Raw genomic sequence first — 14,383 nt, 5'->3', positions numbered from 1 at the left:
CATTCTGTGACACCATCATCACCCACAGAGTTTAAGAAGTTCTTGCTGTACGCTCGTCAGATGGAGATCCGGGGTGTGGACCTAGATGCCCCCTACTACAACTACATTATCTCATTCACTGTCCCTGACATTGACAATGTCACAGTCCTCGATTATGATGCCCGAGAGCAGCGTGTCTACTGGTCTGATGTCCGAACTCAGGCCATCAAACGTGCCTTCATTAACGGCACTGGCGTTGAGACAGTCGTTTCTGCAGGTACTCTACCTTAGACCTCAACTCCAGTTCAGTTTATGAACTGGACCCTCCTATCTATCCAGCCTGCTAATGCTACTCCTTCTATATCTCCCACCCCTGAGCTCTCTTAACTCCAGCTCCTGATGCTCCTGGTATAAATGCCAGGCTCCCATCTCTTATTCCCTCAGGCCCTGGGCCTCTGGATCCCTAGAACTCTGGACATCCAGCCCGAGCCCTTCCCTGCTCCCACATAACCTCCTGTTCCATGTTTCCCCAGACCTTCCAAATGCTCATGGGCTGGCTGTGGACTGGGTGTCCCGAAATCTGTTCTGGACAAGCTATGACACCAACAAGAAGCAGATTAATGTGGCTCGTTTGGATGGCTCCTTCAAGAACGCCGTGGTCCAGGGATTAGAGCAGCCACATGGACTTGTTGTCCACCCCCTGCATGGGTCAGTCTAGGGAGATAATCTACCTTCAGGGTCATGTGTAGGACCCAGATAGCCTTCACTTGGGCACCCCTTTCTACTGGAGGGATGACGTCCATTCAGGGATGCTGGACAAAAAGATTCCATGACTTTGGAGATGGAGTCTCCATGGAGAGTACTGGGGGAGTGGGGAGACCTCAGAGAGAGTCTAGGCACTTGAAGTATAAGCCCTTTGCCTCTCATTCTGTGCCTTTCTCTGCTCTAGGAAGCTGTACTGGACAGATGGTGATAACATCAGCATGGCCAGTCTGGATGGCAGCAACCGCAGCCTCCTCTTCACTGGCCAGAAAGGCCCTGTGGGTATGAGCCTACCCTTAGGCCCCAAACCCAAAGACCCAGTAGAGCCCTTCCCCCTAGTAATTACCAACATAGTGGAAAAAGCTTGAGACTTAGGGTCATGAGATAGAGACTTCAATCTAGGCTCTGTCACTAACTTGCCAGATGACCTTAAACAGATCTCTTCACCTCTTTGGCCTCCATTCTCTCATCTGTATGTTGAGGTCATTGGACCAGATAATTTCTAAGGTTCTTTTCAGAACCTTATGCATGTGTTAGAGGATTTGTAAACCCCAAAGCTTTACATGAATATTATTATTTGCCACCCTTTCTCCCATTCCCCCCAAACCTCAAAGAGGCAGCTTGGTATTGTGGAAAGAGTCCTGGCTCTGAAGCCAGAGGACCTGGGTTCAAATCTCACTTTTCTTTACTATCTGTGTGATCTTGGGCAAGTTACTTAACCTCCCTCAGTTTCCTCATTTGTAAAATGAGGTTGGAAATAGGGCCCTTCCAGATTTAGATATATCAGCCTGTGATCCTTACAGGCTCTCCATTCTCCCAAAACTTCTCTCCCCAGCCCTACAACCACCTAGAGGACCCCTCTTATGCTGTTTGGTGGGGAAGTCATGTCTCAGTATCAGGAGACTAGATGAGAGAGAGTCCCAGGTTCACCACTGGGCCAGGTTGGAAGTGACAAGATCCTTCTCCCTTTGTCCCTTTGATCTCCCTTGCCAGGCCTGGCTATTGATTTTCCTGAGAACAAACTGTATTGGATCAGCTCTGGGAACCACACCATCAATCGCTGCAACCTAGATGGGAGTGGCCTAGAGGTCATTGACACCATGAAGAGCCAGCTGGGCAAAGCCACTGCACTGGCCGTCATGGGTAAGGGCTGGGGGAACTGACCAAGGGGCAGGGTTCTGCATGGGGAGTGCGTGTTCTGTGTGTGTGTGTGTGTGTGTGTGGAGAAGGGGGGCTGGCAACAAAGAGAGAAGGGAATAATTTGGGGGTAAGGATGTTGGTCAATGGTAAATAAAGTGATGTGTCTTTTTCTCCATCTGAGAGTGTGTCTTAAATATCTCCTCATTAATCTCACTCCTTCTCCAAACCAGGAGACAAGCTGTGGTGGGCAGACCAGGTCTCAGAGAAGATGGGAACATGCAATAAGGCAGATGGCTTGGGGGCTGTAGTCCTGAGAAACAGCACAACCTTGGTTATGCACATGAAGGTGTATGATGAGAGCGTCCAGCTTGGTGAGGGTCAAAGGCATAAGGAGGATGGGAGCTGAGAATTGTGGGGGACGTTGAAAAGCTAGGAGGGTTGGAGAGGATCAGCGGAAGTTGGGGGAAGGGCAAGAGGGAGGAGGTGGTAGGCTGAAGAGATGAAATATTTCCAATTACCAAGTGCCTCTGACCAGGGCCAGCCCTGAAGCTGGGTCACCGGCACCGCTCCAGATTGGATTCTGGTGACCTGAGTGGGATTTCTTGATCGCACATACCCTGCTTCCCCATCCCTGCAGGCCTCCAGGGAACCAACCCCTGCAGTGTGAACAATGGTGACTGCTCCCAGCTCTGCCTTCCCACTTCTGAGACTACACGTTCCTGCATGTGCACAGCCGGTTATAGCCTCCGAAGTGGTCAACAGGCCTGTGAAGGTCAGTAGCACCCTCCCTCTCACCCACCCCACACCCACCCTTCACCTCCCCTACCCTTCCCTTCTTACCTAAAGGACCAGGTCAGTTGGTCGCTGGGTATTTATTTAGCATCTACAGTGTGTCCAGCACTGGGCAAGACTCATATGAAGCACAAGATGTGATGGTCACTGCCCCTCCCCCTGCCCTCTGGAGTTTACAGTCCGGCTGGGGAGACAGAATGAACACCCTTGAAAGTTTTAATAGTAAATCCCAAACTGTGTGCTATGAGCCACACTGTGTGACCATGAATGAAAAAGTATGCACTAGTATAGGAAGAGGTAGACTTGTGTTGGGGGAGCTGGATAAGTAGGGACAGTGGGGACCCTGTGGACAGGAGCACAGAGGTCAGAATGACCTTGGCATTTAGGAGGGGTCATGTGTAGACCTTTCTGGTGGAGCTGAGGATGTGTTGGGGTTGAGAAGGAATTGAGGGGTAGGTTTAAGTAGACCAGGTTACGGATGCCAGAGACAGTGGGGAGCCATTGTCATTCAATTCCACAGGTGTTTGTTTATTAATTGCCTACTGTGTACAAGGCTTAGTGCCTGAAGAGGGAAGGGAAAAGCACATGAGAGCAACGTTTTAGGAAGATTAATCTGGCAATGGAAGATGAAATGGACTCCAGTACGGTTGGGCCAGAGGCAGCTAAGGGGCTATTGCAGTTATCCAGTTGTTGGGTTCTGAGGCCCTGGGCTAAGGTGTGAACAGTGGGGACATAGAGGAAAGGGTGAATCTGGTTGGCCTTTACAAGGAAATAATAGTGACCGATTGGATAAGAGAAAAAATAATTCAGATAACTGCAAGATCTCTAGCCTGAGAGACAGGGAGAATGGTGATGCTACTAAGAGAAATGAGAAGGCTAGAAAGAGGACCTATTTCAGGAAGAAAAGTGGTGGTCATGGGCACAAGGTTGTTTGAGAAGACATCCAAGTGGAGGGAGGTACCATGTTGGCATTTGGAAAGGTAGGTCTAGTTTCCAGTTGAATGATAAGAGCCGGAGATGTAGATATGGGAATCGTCAAGTCTTCATTGCCCCTGTTTACCCTCTCTCCAGATTCCCCTTCTGATGGGCTTTGGACCACATGGATGGTCCATGGTCTATCCATATGGACCATATGGACCAAAGGATGAAGTGGAGAGGGAGGAGCAGATTAGTATTGGTGAAAATTCATTTTTGCTGCCCTCCTCTGGTGGCTAGAGGAACCCAAGGCAGTTTCCTGGAGACCTGCCATGCATGCACCTTCCCTAGTCATGAGCAGTTATTCTCTATCCCTCAGTTTTCTCCCTTTGAACAAGGCATGGTATAATGGAAAGAACACTGCCTTTGGAATCAGTGGACCTTGGTTCAAATGCTACCTCTGATGTGTGACCTCTATGTGTGACCTTGAGAAAGTCATTGAACCCCATTGGGCTTCAATTCTCTCATCAGTAAATTGAAGTAATTGTACTGGATGGCTCTCCTGTCCCTTTCAGCTGTGTGTCTTTGGTTCTATGAATCTTCCTCAGAGTTAGGACTGAGATATTTTGCTGAGTATGGCACAGGGAAAGAGGCTTATGGGGGCGATGTCTGATTGGAGCATGTACCTTAGGTGTGGGCTCCTTCCTCCTGTATTCTGTGCATGAGGGAATCCGGGGAATCCCGCTGGACCCCAATGACAAGTCAGATGCACTGGTCCCTGTGTCTGGAACCTCACTCGCTGTGGGCATCGACTTCCATGCTGGTGAGTAATTTGTTTGAAGAGGGAAAAGGTTTAGTGGCACTGGGAAGGAAAGGAGGCAAGACCAGAGGATGCATGGAGAGAACAGAGGGAACATGGCCCTTGCTGCATGGCTCCTCCCCAACAGTTCCCCCACTTCTCTCAAGATTTCATGTGCCTGTATTTACTCCTTTCCCAGACAATGACACAATCTACTGGGTGGACATGGGTCTCAGTACCATTAGCCGAGCCAAGAGGGATCAGACATGGCGTGAGGATGTAGTCACCAATGGCATTGGCCGTGTGGAAGGCATTGCTGTGGATTGGATTGCAGGTGAGTGGGAGTTGCTGGTTGAGGAGAGGGACTTAGGGCCAGATTTGAGGGAGGAGGACTCTGGGAAAGAGAGGTGGAAAAAAAAGGAACAAATGTGTTCCCTTAGGGGCAGCTTGGTGGCGCAGTAGATAGAGCACTGGCCCTGACTTCAGGCGGACCTGAGTTCAAATCCAATCTCAGACCAAACACTTGACACTAGCTGTGTGACCCTGGGCAAGTCACTTAACCCCAATTGCCTAACAAAAAAAAAAAAATATGTTCCCTTGCAGAGGCAGGGGTCCACCAGTGTGGAATGGTGCATAAAATTTAAGATTTTTGGGATGTGTTGATTGGTCTGCTGATTTTTTAAAAATCTTTTAAAAATACTGTGTTAAAAGACAGACGTAGGTAAACAATAGCCTATGAGTCAAATTGAGCCCTCAGAATGGCCTGTTTTTGTACAACCCAGGAGCTAAGAATAGTTTTTTAGTTCCTGGGTTGTACAAAAACAGGTGGTGGCAGAATTGGCCCTTGGGTCATAGTTGACCCCTGTATAAGGGAATTCTCTTTGAGGGGGAGTAAGAGAGGCAAGGACACAGGGGGAAATGTAGGTAATATAAAAACAAAAGATTTAGAAATCTGTTAAAAACAAAAAAAGAGAGGGAACAAAAGGATGAGACTCTGGGAATTCATAAAGACATGGCAGGGATGGGGGAAACAAAGGGGCCAGAACTCTTGGCTACTGTCTCTTCTTACCTTTTCTGCTCCTGACGGATACCTTCTTTCCCAGGCAACATCTACTGGACTGACCAAGGGTTTGATGTGATTGAGGTCGCCAGGCTCAATGGCTCATTTCGTTATGTGGTCATTTCCCAGGGCCTGGACAAGCCACGGGCCATCACCGTCCACCCAGAGAAGGGGTAAGAAGAGGGAACACCAGACCACTCCAGTTCTCTTGCCATACCTGGGTACTCCATATCTGTGTCCCACACTAATAAGATTCTCTATCTCAGATTCTCCAGGGAATGCTATATTCCTTGATCTGATTGCTTCCATCCCTGTCCCTATTCTCAAGTCTTTTGCAGTGTTGGGAGGTCCTTTCTTTGATTTAATTCTCATTTTCCTACCTCTACCAACAGACCTCCCCCTCAATGCCCCCCCCAAAAACCCAAAATCCAATTCTACCCTCTGTAGGGATAGGGAATTGTGGGCCTCATTCCCGTGGGGATTCTCACATGTCTTAGGGCTTTGATACATTCATGCCTACCCCATAGGTATCTGTTCTGGACAGAGTGGGGCCAGTACCCAAGAATTGAGAGGTCACGGCTGGATGGCACAGAGAGAGTGGTCTTGGTCAACGTGAGCATCAGCTGGCCCAATGGCATCTCTGTTGACTATGAGGTGAGGATACCTCGGGCACCCATTGGAAGCAAGGGAAAGGCCTCCGTGTGGGCAAAAACTTTTGACCTCATATCCCCAGCCCTTAACACGGTGCCTGGCGAATAGAACTGGTTCATAAATGCTTGTTGCCCAGCTGAGGGGGAACACATACACCCCGTCTGCCTTAGCCCCACCCATCTGCCTCCCCCAAGTATATGTCCTTATACAGAAGTTAGGGGGACGTCCTGGAAAATGGGAGAGCAAAGAAAGAATCACAGAACTGTGGCATAGTGGAATTTGGAGTTGAGCTGCTTGGTTTTGGCTGCTGCCTCTGACAGTCACTAGTTACGTGAACATGGGCAAGTCACTTTAACTTTTGTGTGCCTCAGTTTCCTCATCTGTAAAGTAAGGAAAGTAATAGTACACCCGATCGTTCTAAGATGATAGTAAAATGTTAGATAAGGCTTAAAGGACTGTATAAATGTCACCTATTATTATCTTGTCCACATTCACACTCAATGTGGGAATCTACTCTGTATTTAGGGAAAAATAGGTTAGAAAATCAAGAGGTCCAGGAAAATGATTGAGGAGAATGCAAGGGACCATTTCACTTTTTACATCTGCATCGTCAACACCTAGCTTAGTACCTGGAACATAAAAAAATTGATAAATACTTCTTAATCGATTAGTGGTTAACTGAGGAAGAGGAAGACAAATATAGCACATATAGGTGATAAAATCAGAATGAGGGACAGACTCAAGGACCAGTGTTCCTCTGGGAGGAATCTCTCTCTCTCTGTCTCTCTCTCTGTCTCTCTCTCTTTCTCTCTCTTTCTCTCTATTTCTCTCTCTTTCTCTCTGTCTCTGTCTCTGTCTCTCTCTCTCTTTCTCTCTGTGTCTCTTTCTCTGTTTTTCTCTTTCTCTCTGTCTCTGTCTCTCTCTGTCTCTCTCTCTGTCTCTCTCTCTCTCTCTCACACACACACACACACACACAAACACACACACACAGTATGAGAGGACTTGATGACAACTGGTGGTACAGTCCATAAGTGTGAGGTACTTTCCTTAACCCCCAGGATGGGAAGTTATACTGGTGTGATGCACGGACAGACAAGATTGAGCGAATCGATCTGGAGACAGGTGAAAACCGGGAGGTGGTTCTGTCCAGTAACAACATGGACATGTTCTCTGTGTCTGTGTTTGAGGATTTCATCTATTGGAGTGACAGGTAAGAGGAGAACATGGGACAGCCTCATGCCCTGGACTCCTGGGGTGTGGTGTTTCCTTCATGCTCCTTCCTGGATTGAATACATCCTTCCCTCTTCACAGGACCCATGCCAATGGCTCCATCAAGCGAGGGAGCAAGGACAATGCCACAGACTCAGTTCCACTTCGGACAGGGATTGGAGTCCAGCTCAAGGACATTAAAGTCTTCAACAGAGACCGGCAGAAAGGTAGGGAAAGTTGAGGAGCTGGAAGGCTGAGGCCCTGAAAAGAGGAGGCTGATTCTGTCCAGAGGAGGGCAACCCGCTATTCCTTATCCTTTTATAGGCCAGAGCAAGAAGGGAAGGGATGAGACCAGGAGGAAAGGGAGGGGTGGGTTAAGATTTGACTTTGGGAGGTACTTCCCAGTTGTCAGAAAGACTAAAGGAGGGGAGAATTAAGAGAAGGAGTTACTACTTCTCTTAAAAGTGTTGGAGAGGGGCAGCTAGGTGGCGCAGTGGATAGAGCACCAGCCCTGAAGTCAGGAGGACCTGAGTTCAAATTCGGCCTCAGACCAAATACTTGACACTTACTAGCTGTGTGACCCTCGGCAAGTCACTTAACCCCAATTGCCTTAAAAAAAAGTGTTGGAGAGCCCCTTTATATGGTCAGAGTCCTCAGAAGTCAGGGGATTTCTGAACTGGGTTTGCAAGGTCAGAAGATGAACTTGGCGATGAACCAGCAACCAGTATAATTCTGTTGGTTGGGCTAAAGGCTTGCTAAGCCACAAGTATGGTATTGATCCCTTAGGCAGAAGGGATACCATGGAGAAATGTAAGCAATGAAATAGGAAGGCAGGAGATTTCCACAGAGAGTGGTGTTGCTGACCCTGGGGGCTACCTGTGATGACTTCCCTTGACGTCCTTCTAGGCACCAATGTGTGTGCGGTGGCCAACGGTGGGTGCCAGCAGCTGTGCTTGTACAGAGGGGGTGGGCGCCGGGCCTGCGCCTGTGCCCATGGGATGCTGGCAGAGGACGGGGCATCCTGTCGCGAGTACGCTGGCTACCTGCTCTACTCAGAGCGCACCATCCTCAAGAGCGTCCACTTGTCAGACGAGCGCAACCTCAATGCCCCCGTGCAGCCTTTCGAGGACCCCGAGCATATGAAGAATGTGATTGCCTTAGCTTTCGACTACCGGGCAGTGGGCTCTCCAGGCACTGCCAACCGCATCTTCTTCAGCGACATCCACTTTGGGAACATCCAGCAGATCAACGATGATGGATCTGGGAGGGTCACCATCGTGGAGAGTGAGTAAGGGCCAGAGAAGTCTGGGGGAGGGGGAGGAGTCACTCTCATAGTAAGCTCCTGGGTCACCCCTGGCCAGTGAACCCCTGCTGCACTGTTGGAGTGCAGCTCGACCCAAGAGCAAGTGAAGAGATGATTTTTTGTGGGATAATTGCTTTATGGAAGGATTTAGCCCAGAGTCCCTTTAAACAGCAAGGTTCTCCAATTCATCTAAAGTGAGACTCATTCAACAAAAGTCTGTTTTATACTCAACCTTTCCAGAAACACAGCTCGGGAATTCTATATGCAGAATTTTCTTCTCTTTCCCTCCCACCCCACTATTCCATATAACAAGGCCCACCTGTATTGAAATGGCGGCATTTCTCCCTCACAAAATGGAAATTCAGCAGAAATAGAGATTAGGAGGATCAGAGGGCAGTGTAAGAAGAAGACATCACAACCCTAAATGATCGCCAGCTCTGCCCGCATTGCTTGCCTAACTCCCCATCCCATGCCAGGCTCTAGTAGGCCTAGTTGTTACAGATAAATAAAGATGTCCCTGAATGAACCAACCTCTTCTCCCAAGGTCCCCACTGACCACCCCCCAAGATGTCTTACTCTTGCCGTCCATGTTCCTCCCTGTGCCACACTGGCCACCACATCTTCCCATCTACTTTCTCCAGATGTGGGCTCAGTGGAAGGTCTGGCCTACCATCGAGGCTGGGACACCTTATACTGGACAAGCTATACCACATCCACCATCACTCGCCATACGGTGGATCAGACCCGGCCCGGGGCCTTCGAACGGGAAACAGTCATCACCATGTCTGGCGACGATCACCCCAGGGCCTTTGTGCTGGATGAGTGCCAGAAGTGAGTCGGGGGAGGAGAGGGAGGCCTGGAGGATGAAGAGGTGGGGCTGCTCTAGGGAGATACCTGGGCACTAGCCCCTTCCCTTCCGTTTACTAGGAAGTCACCTAGCCTCACTGGGCCTTAGCTAGCTCAGCTGTAGAACTGGACTGAAGGCAGGAGCATGGACTGGAGTGATTGCTTGAAAACTCTTACAATTCTATGATTATTTTCATAATCATAGGCTGTGGATTCCCCAAAATCAGTCAGTCAGGAGACCCAGTGGACAGAGCACTGGTCCTGGAGCCAGGAAGCCCTGAGTTCAAGTCCAGGCTCAGACATTATTAGCTGTGTGATACCGGGCAAGTCACTTAAACCTGTCTGCCTCAGTTTCTTCAACTATAAAATGGGAATGATAATAATAGCACCCACCTAGTAATCCAGGGTTGTTGTAAGGATCAAATGAGATAATATTTGTAAAATGCTTAGTCCAGTGGCAAGTATGTAGTAGGGGCTTAATAAATGCTTGTTTCTTCCTCCTGACATCGCAGCAAGGTGGGATGGGGGATACAAAGAAGTGTGAGACAGAGTGCGTGCTCTCAAAGAGTTTATTGTCTCTATGTTGAGATAAGACATGTAGCTTACCTGAAAATGTGCAGGGAAATATGTAATAAAGTAACTTATTAATGAAAAGCAACACAACATAATGTATAGCGAGCCAGCCTTGGAGTTGGAAAGACCAAGGCTTAAGCCCTGCCTCTCATACACTTAGGTGTGTGAGCATGGGCAAGTTACTTAACCATTCAGTACCCTTTGACAACTCTCTAAGACTGTGTTACTCATCTGCCTCTGTGGAGGGAATATCCAGACTACACCACTGAAATCCTAGGTTAATAACAGTAGCTAGCATTTATAGGGGGCAACCAGATGGTGCCACAGTAGACAGAAAACCTTCCCTGAAGTCAGGATGACCTGAGTTCAAATCCAGCCTCAGACGCTTACCAGCTGTGTGACCCTAGGCAAATCACTTAACCCTGTTTGCCTCAGTCTCTTCATCTATAAAATGAGCTGGAGAAGGAAACGGGAAGCTATTCCAGTATCTTTGCCAAGAAAATCCCGAATGGGGTCATGAAGGGTCGGATGTGACTGAACAACAAAACATTTATTGAAGGCCTTAGGGCTTGCAAAGCACTTTATATCCATTGTTTCATTTGATCCTGTGAGGAAGTATTATTATTATCATTTTATAGATGAGGAAACTGAGACCAAGAGTAGGTGGGTGACCTACCCTGGGTCACACAACTAGTATCCGAGGCAGGGTTCAAACTTAGAGCTTCCTGACTCCCAAGTCCAGTATTCCCTCCCCTTCATCACCCAGTTACCCTGTCAATAAAAACACCATAGTAGGGCCAAGTGATCATTGGGGGTTCCTGTAAGTAGGGATCTGATGTGGTAGAATTTGAGATAGACCTTGAAGAATAGGGATTTAGAAGGACTGAAAAGACTGAGGAAGGCCTTCTAGGCAAAGGAATGCTATGGGAAACAGAAAGCTTTAGGTTCATTTTAGGAGCAGAGGGAAGGGTCCATTTGGAAAAATGTTGAAAGCTAAGGCCAGAGATGTATGTTGGAGCCAAATTCAGGAGCACCTCAAATACCAGTCTAAGGATCTTAGCCTTCTATTCATACTGCAGGTAGTGAATAACCATTGATAGGTTTTTAGGAGGAATGCCTTGGCTAAGTGTGGTCTAGAAAATGTAATCCCATAGAGATGCACAAGACAGGTTGAGGGGGAAAGAGACTGTGGGTGGGGAGTCCAGTGATGAGGCCACTATAATAGGCTAGTCATGAGTTGATAAAGATCTGAATTTGAGTAGTGGCAGCTAGAATGGAAAGGAAGGCATGAATTTGAAAGGCATTGCAAAGGAAGAATTGACAGGACTTGGTGACTGATTAGATAATGGCAGAATCAAAGATGGCCCCAGACTTTCAAGCCTGGGCGACAGGGGAAAATGATGACAGAGTGATTGACAGAAATAAGAAAATCCGGAGGGGAAGCAGGTTGGGGGTGGGGGGATGATCCATTTTAGTTGTGCTGAGTTTGAGGTAATGATGGAAATAGGCAGTAGGCAATTGGAAATGCAAGACTGAAGGTTGAGCGAGCAGTCAGGGAGAGAGATAAAAATGTAACATATGGCTCCATTAATAAAGACGTAATTTCCAGAGTCCCACTATCCTCTGCCCTGGCTAGACTCCATTAGAAATACTATATCAAATTCTGAGCACCAAGTTTTATTTTATTTTATTTTATTTTGATTAATTTTTAAGTTTTCTCAATTTGTTATAGTAGTCTTTATATATCTGTGTGTATGTGCATGTATATGTACATACATATATATGTATATATCTCTAGAGCTTAATATAACTCTTGGCATACAGTAGGTGCTTAATAAATGCTAGCTTAGGAGCAGCAACAGATAGAGCCCTAGGCCTGGAGTCAGGAAAACCTGAGTTCAAATCCAATTTCAGATATTTACTAGCTGTGTGATCCTGGGCAAGTCAGTCAACCCTGTTTGCCCCAGTTTCCTCATCTGTAAAATGAGCTGGAAAAGGAGATGGCAAGCTACTCCAGTATCTTTGCCAACAAAACCCCAGATGGGGTCACGGAGAGTCGGACGCAACTAAAAACGACTGAACAACAAAAATGCTAGCTTGCTCTCCCCACCACTGTCACCCATCATTGAATCCTCTCTTATAATTCAGAAAAACAAATAAAGCTGACTGAGTGAATGCTCTTATCTGACAGCATGTGGCACATTCTGAGCTCACCATTCCCTGCCTCTCTAGGGAGAGAAAATAAGTATGTTCGAGCATCGCTTCTCCATTTCCACAGTTGTTTATTATAATTAATCTCAGCTCAGTTGCCTCTTTGTATTACTTTTGTTTATGCTGTTGTAGTCACTGTATTGTCCTCTTGGTTCTACTCTGCATCAGTTCATGCAAATCTTCCAATGTTTCTATGAATTCTTTATATCTCTCATTTTTATGGTGCAGTGATATTCCATGAACATTCATATGCCAGAGTTTGTTCAACCATCCCCAATTCAGTGGATAACTGCTCTGTTTCTAGTTTGTTACTACCTCAAAGCATCCTCCTATGACTATTTTGGTATACATAGGGTCTTTCTGTCTTTGATCCCCTTCTGGTATATATTTTAGGAAAGATATTGATACATTGGCCTCCTCAAATTTCTGTTCCAATGTCTCATCATGGTGTGTGTTCTTGAAGGTTATACCAACAAGGTGTGAGCTCTGATAGGTCCTTCCATGTTAGAAAGACTTTGAAAGCATCTCTGCAACAGATTGCTTTTTGAGGACCAATCTAAGCATGGAAAGTCTCAGTATCAAGGAACATCATTTGGTGACAGTATATTTGGTTATCACCTGGTGATGAATTCTTTAGTCATGGAAATATGTGAAACAAAGGAAAGTACAAAATGGCTCCCGGTGCTAAATCCCCCTTCCCCCCGGCCGGTTTCTGCAGTGATGATGGCAGAATGGGAGAAAAGAGGACAGAGCAATAAGAATCACATCGTTTTTTAGGCAACTTAAGAATATTAACGTAGCTGTTGTTACTGTAAATGTAAGATCCTTCTCTGGTGACTAACAAATGAGTGTACTACTGGAGGAAGTGAATCATATCAATTGTGACATTCTTGCCATAAATAAAAACCAGAGGACAAAAGGAAATTGCATTTCAATGGAATGGTGGCTCATAAGTTCTCCTTGGAGAGGCAAATAAGGGAAGTGGTAGAATTCTGTGTGTCCAAAGGCAACAAGGAACATCGTTTGGTGACACGACTTTTGGTCATCTCATAATGCAAGAGATGTGGTATGTTTGCAAAAAGGCCACTGTGAAAATAATTTCAGTTTATCTGTTGCAAAGAATAAGGAAGTAGAAAAATTCTGCACAGAATTTGATAAGACCTTCCAAATTAAGTCAATGTATACTTTAATTAGTGACTTCAGTGCAAAGGTGGACATTGGGGAAGACAGTAAAAAGTCTTGGAAAATGTGGTTCAGTTATAAGAAACAAGAGAAACCAAGGGCTTGTAGACTATGCTGAAAACTCACACCTATGTATCATGGATATTTTCTTCAAGAAGAGAATCAGGAGGGTGCTTGACATGGTGAGCTCCAAATAATTTCACACACGGAAAAAAAGAAATGAAATTGATTATATGTTAACACTCCGGAAATGACTGATTACCGATTTGAAAACCATTTCTGAATACAATCATACCACCAACCTGTTGAGTGCTCCAAGTCAAATTGGAAGAAAGAATACCAAATTAGAAGAAAAAAAATCAAGATGAGATTTATGGTACACTATTAAGGCAACTCTAGCTTAACTTATTTAAACAAATTAATGCAAAAATAAAAATGGGGTGCAGATGAATGAGGAGACATTGACATAAACTGTCACAAAGGTAGTTTAACAGATGTGATCTATATTCACCACAACAAGGTGAACAAAAGAGTTTAGGAACCACTTCAGTAAACAAACATTTGATCTCTTTGCCAAGTGAAGAGAGATGCCAGCCAAAAGCAACTTTGGTTTAGGACATGATCTTGTACAGTGGAAGATGGAAGACGATCATGAGTAGTATTGTCTCATAAAACTGAGCAGAAGGAAAAAGAAGTTTACCAAAAGATTGGCAAGAAACTCAATTAATCCGTAACATCCTTAGGGCATTCAGTGGAAGGACAGTGAACAGATAAAAATGGCAAAGATCTGTAAAGATGTCTGTAACAAGTTCCTTTCTCTTTCAGTGAGAGTGGAACCACCACACTTGAATTCACAGTCCCTAATAATTTGCTTAAAGTAGCAATTACAGTAAAGAAAGAAATATGAGAAGAAAAAAATATGAGAAGGTCAAGTTGAATTAGACCTAGAAAAAAATATGAG

The 14,383-nt window shown here is 46.1% G+C and overlaps 1 protein-coding gene across 1 annotated transcript in view; it reads left to right on the top strand.

The window, feature by feature from the left end:
* The window catches only part of LRP1 (LDL receptor related protein 1), a 112,655-nt gene that overhangs the window by 56,868 nt on the left and 41,404 nt on the right, over positions 1–14,383 (top strand). Inside the window, exons 29-42 of the mRNA XM_027854936.1 lie at positions 29–256; positions 513–687; positions 929–1,023; positions 1,735–1,884; positions 2,112–2,252; positions 2,519–2,653; positions 4,280–4,411; positions 4,587–4,721; positions 5,491–5,620; positions 5,975–6,101; positions 7,157–7,308; positions 7,410–7,534; positions 8,214–8,591; positions 9,252–9,441. Coding sequence (XP_027710737.1) covers positions 29–256; positions 513–687; positions 929–1,023; positions 1,735–1,884; positions 2,112–2,252; positions 2,519–2,653; positions 4,280–4,411; positions 4,587–4,721; positions 5,491–5,620; positions 5,975–6,101; positions 7,157–7,308; positions 7,410–7,534; positions 8,214–8,591; positions 9,252–9,441 — 2,293 coding nt within the window. The remainder of the gene's footprint in view (positions 1–28; positions 257–512; positions 688–928; positions 1,024–1,734; positions 1,885–2,111; positions 2,253–2,518; positions 2,654–4,279; positions 4,412–4,586; positions 4,722–5,490; positions 5,621–5,974; positions 6,102–7,156; positions 7,309–7,409; positions 7,535–8,213; positions 8,592–9,251; positions 9,442–14,383) is intronic.

This window comes from Vombatus ursinus, unplaced genomic scaffold (genome assembly GCF_900497805.2).
Source record: "Vombatus ursinus unplaced genomic scaffold, bare-nosed wombat genome assembly UNPS02010769.1, whole genome shotgun sequence".
Classification (NCBI taxonomy): Eukaryota; Metazoa; Chordata; class Mammalia; order Diprotodontia; family Vombatidae; genus Vombatus; species Vombatus ursinus.
Note: the sequence above shows the minus strand (reverse complement) of the source record. Positions and strands in the feature narration are given on the sequence as shown.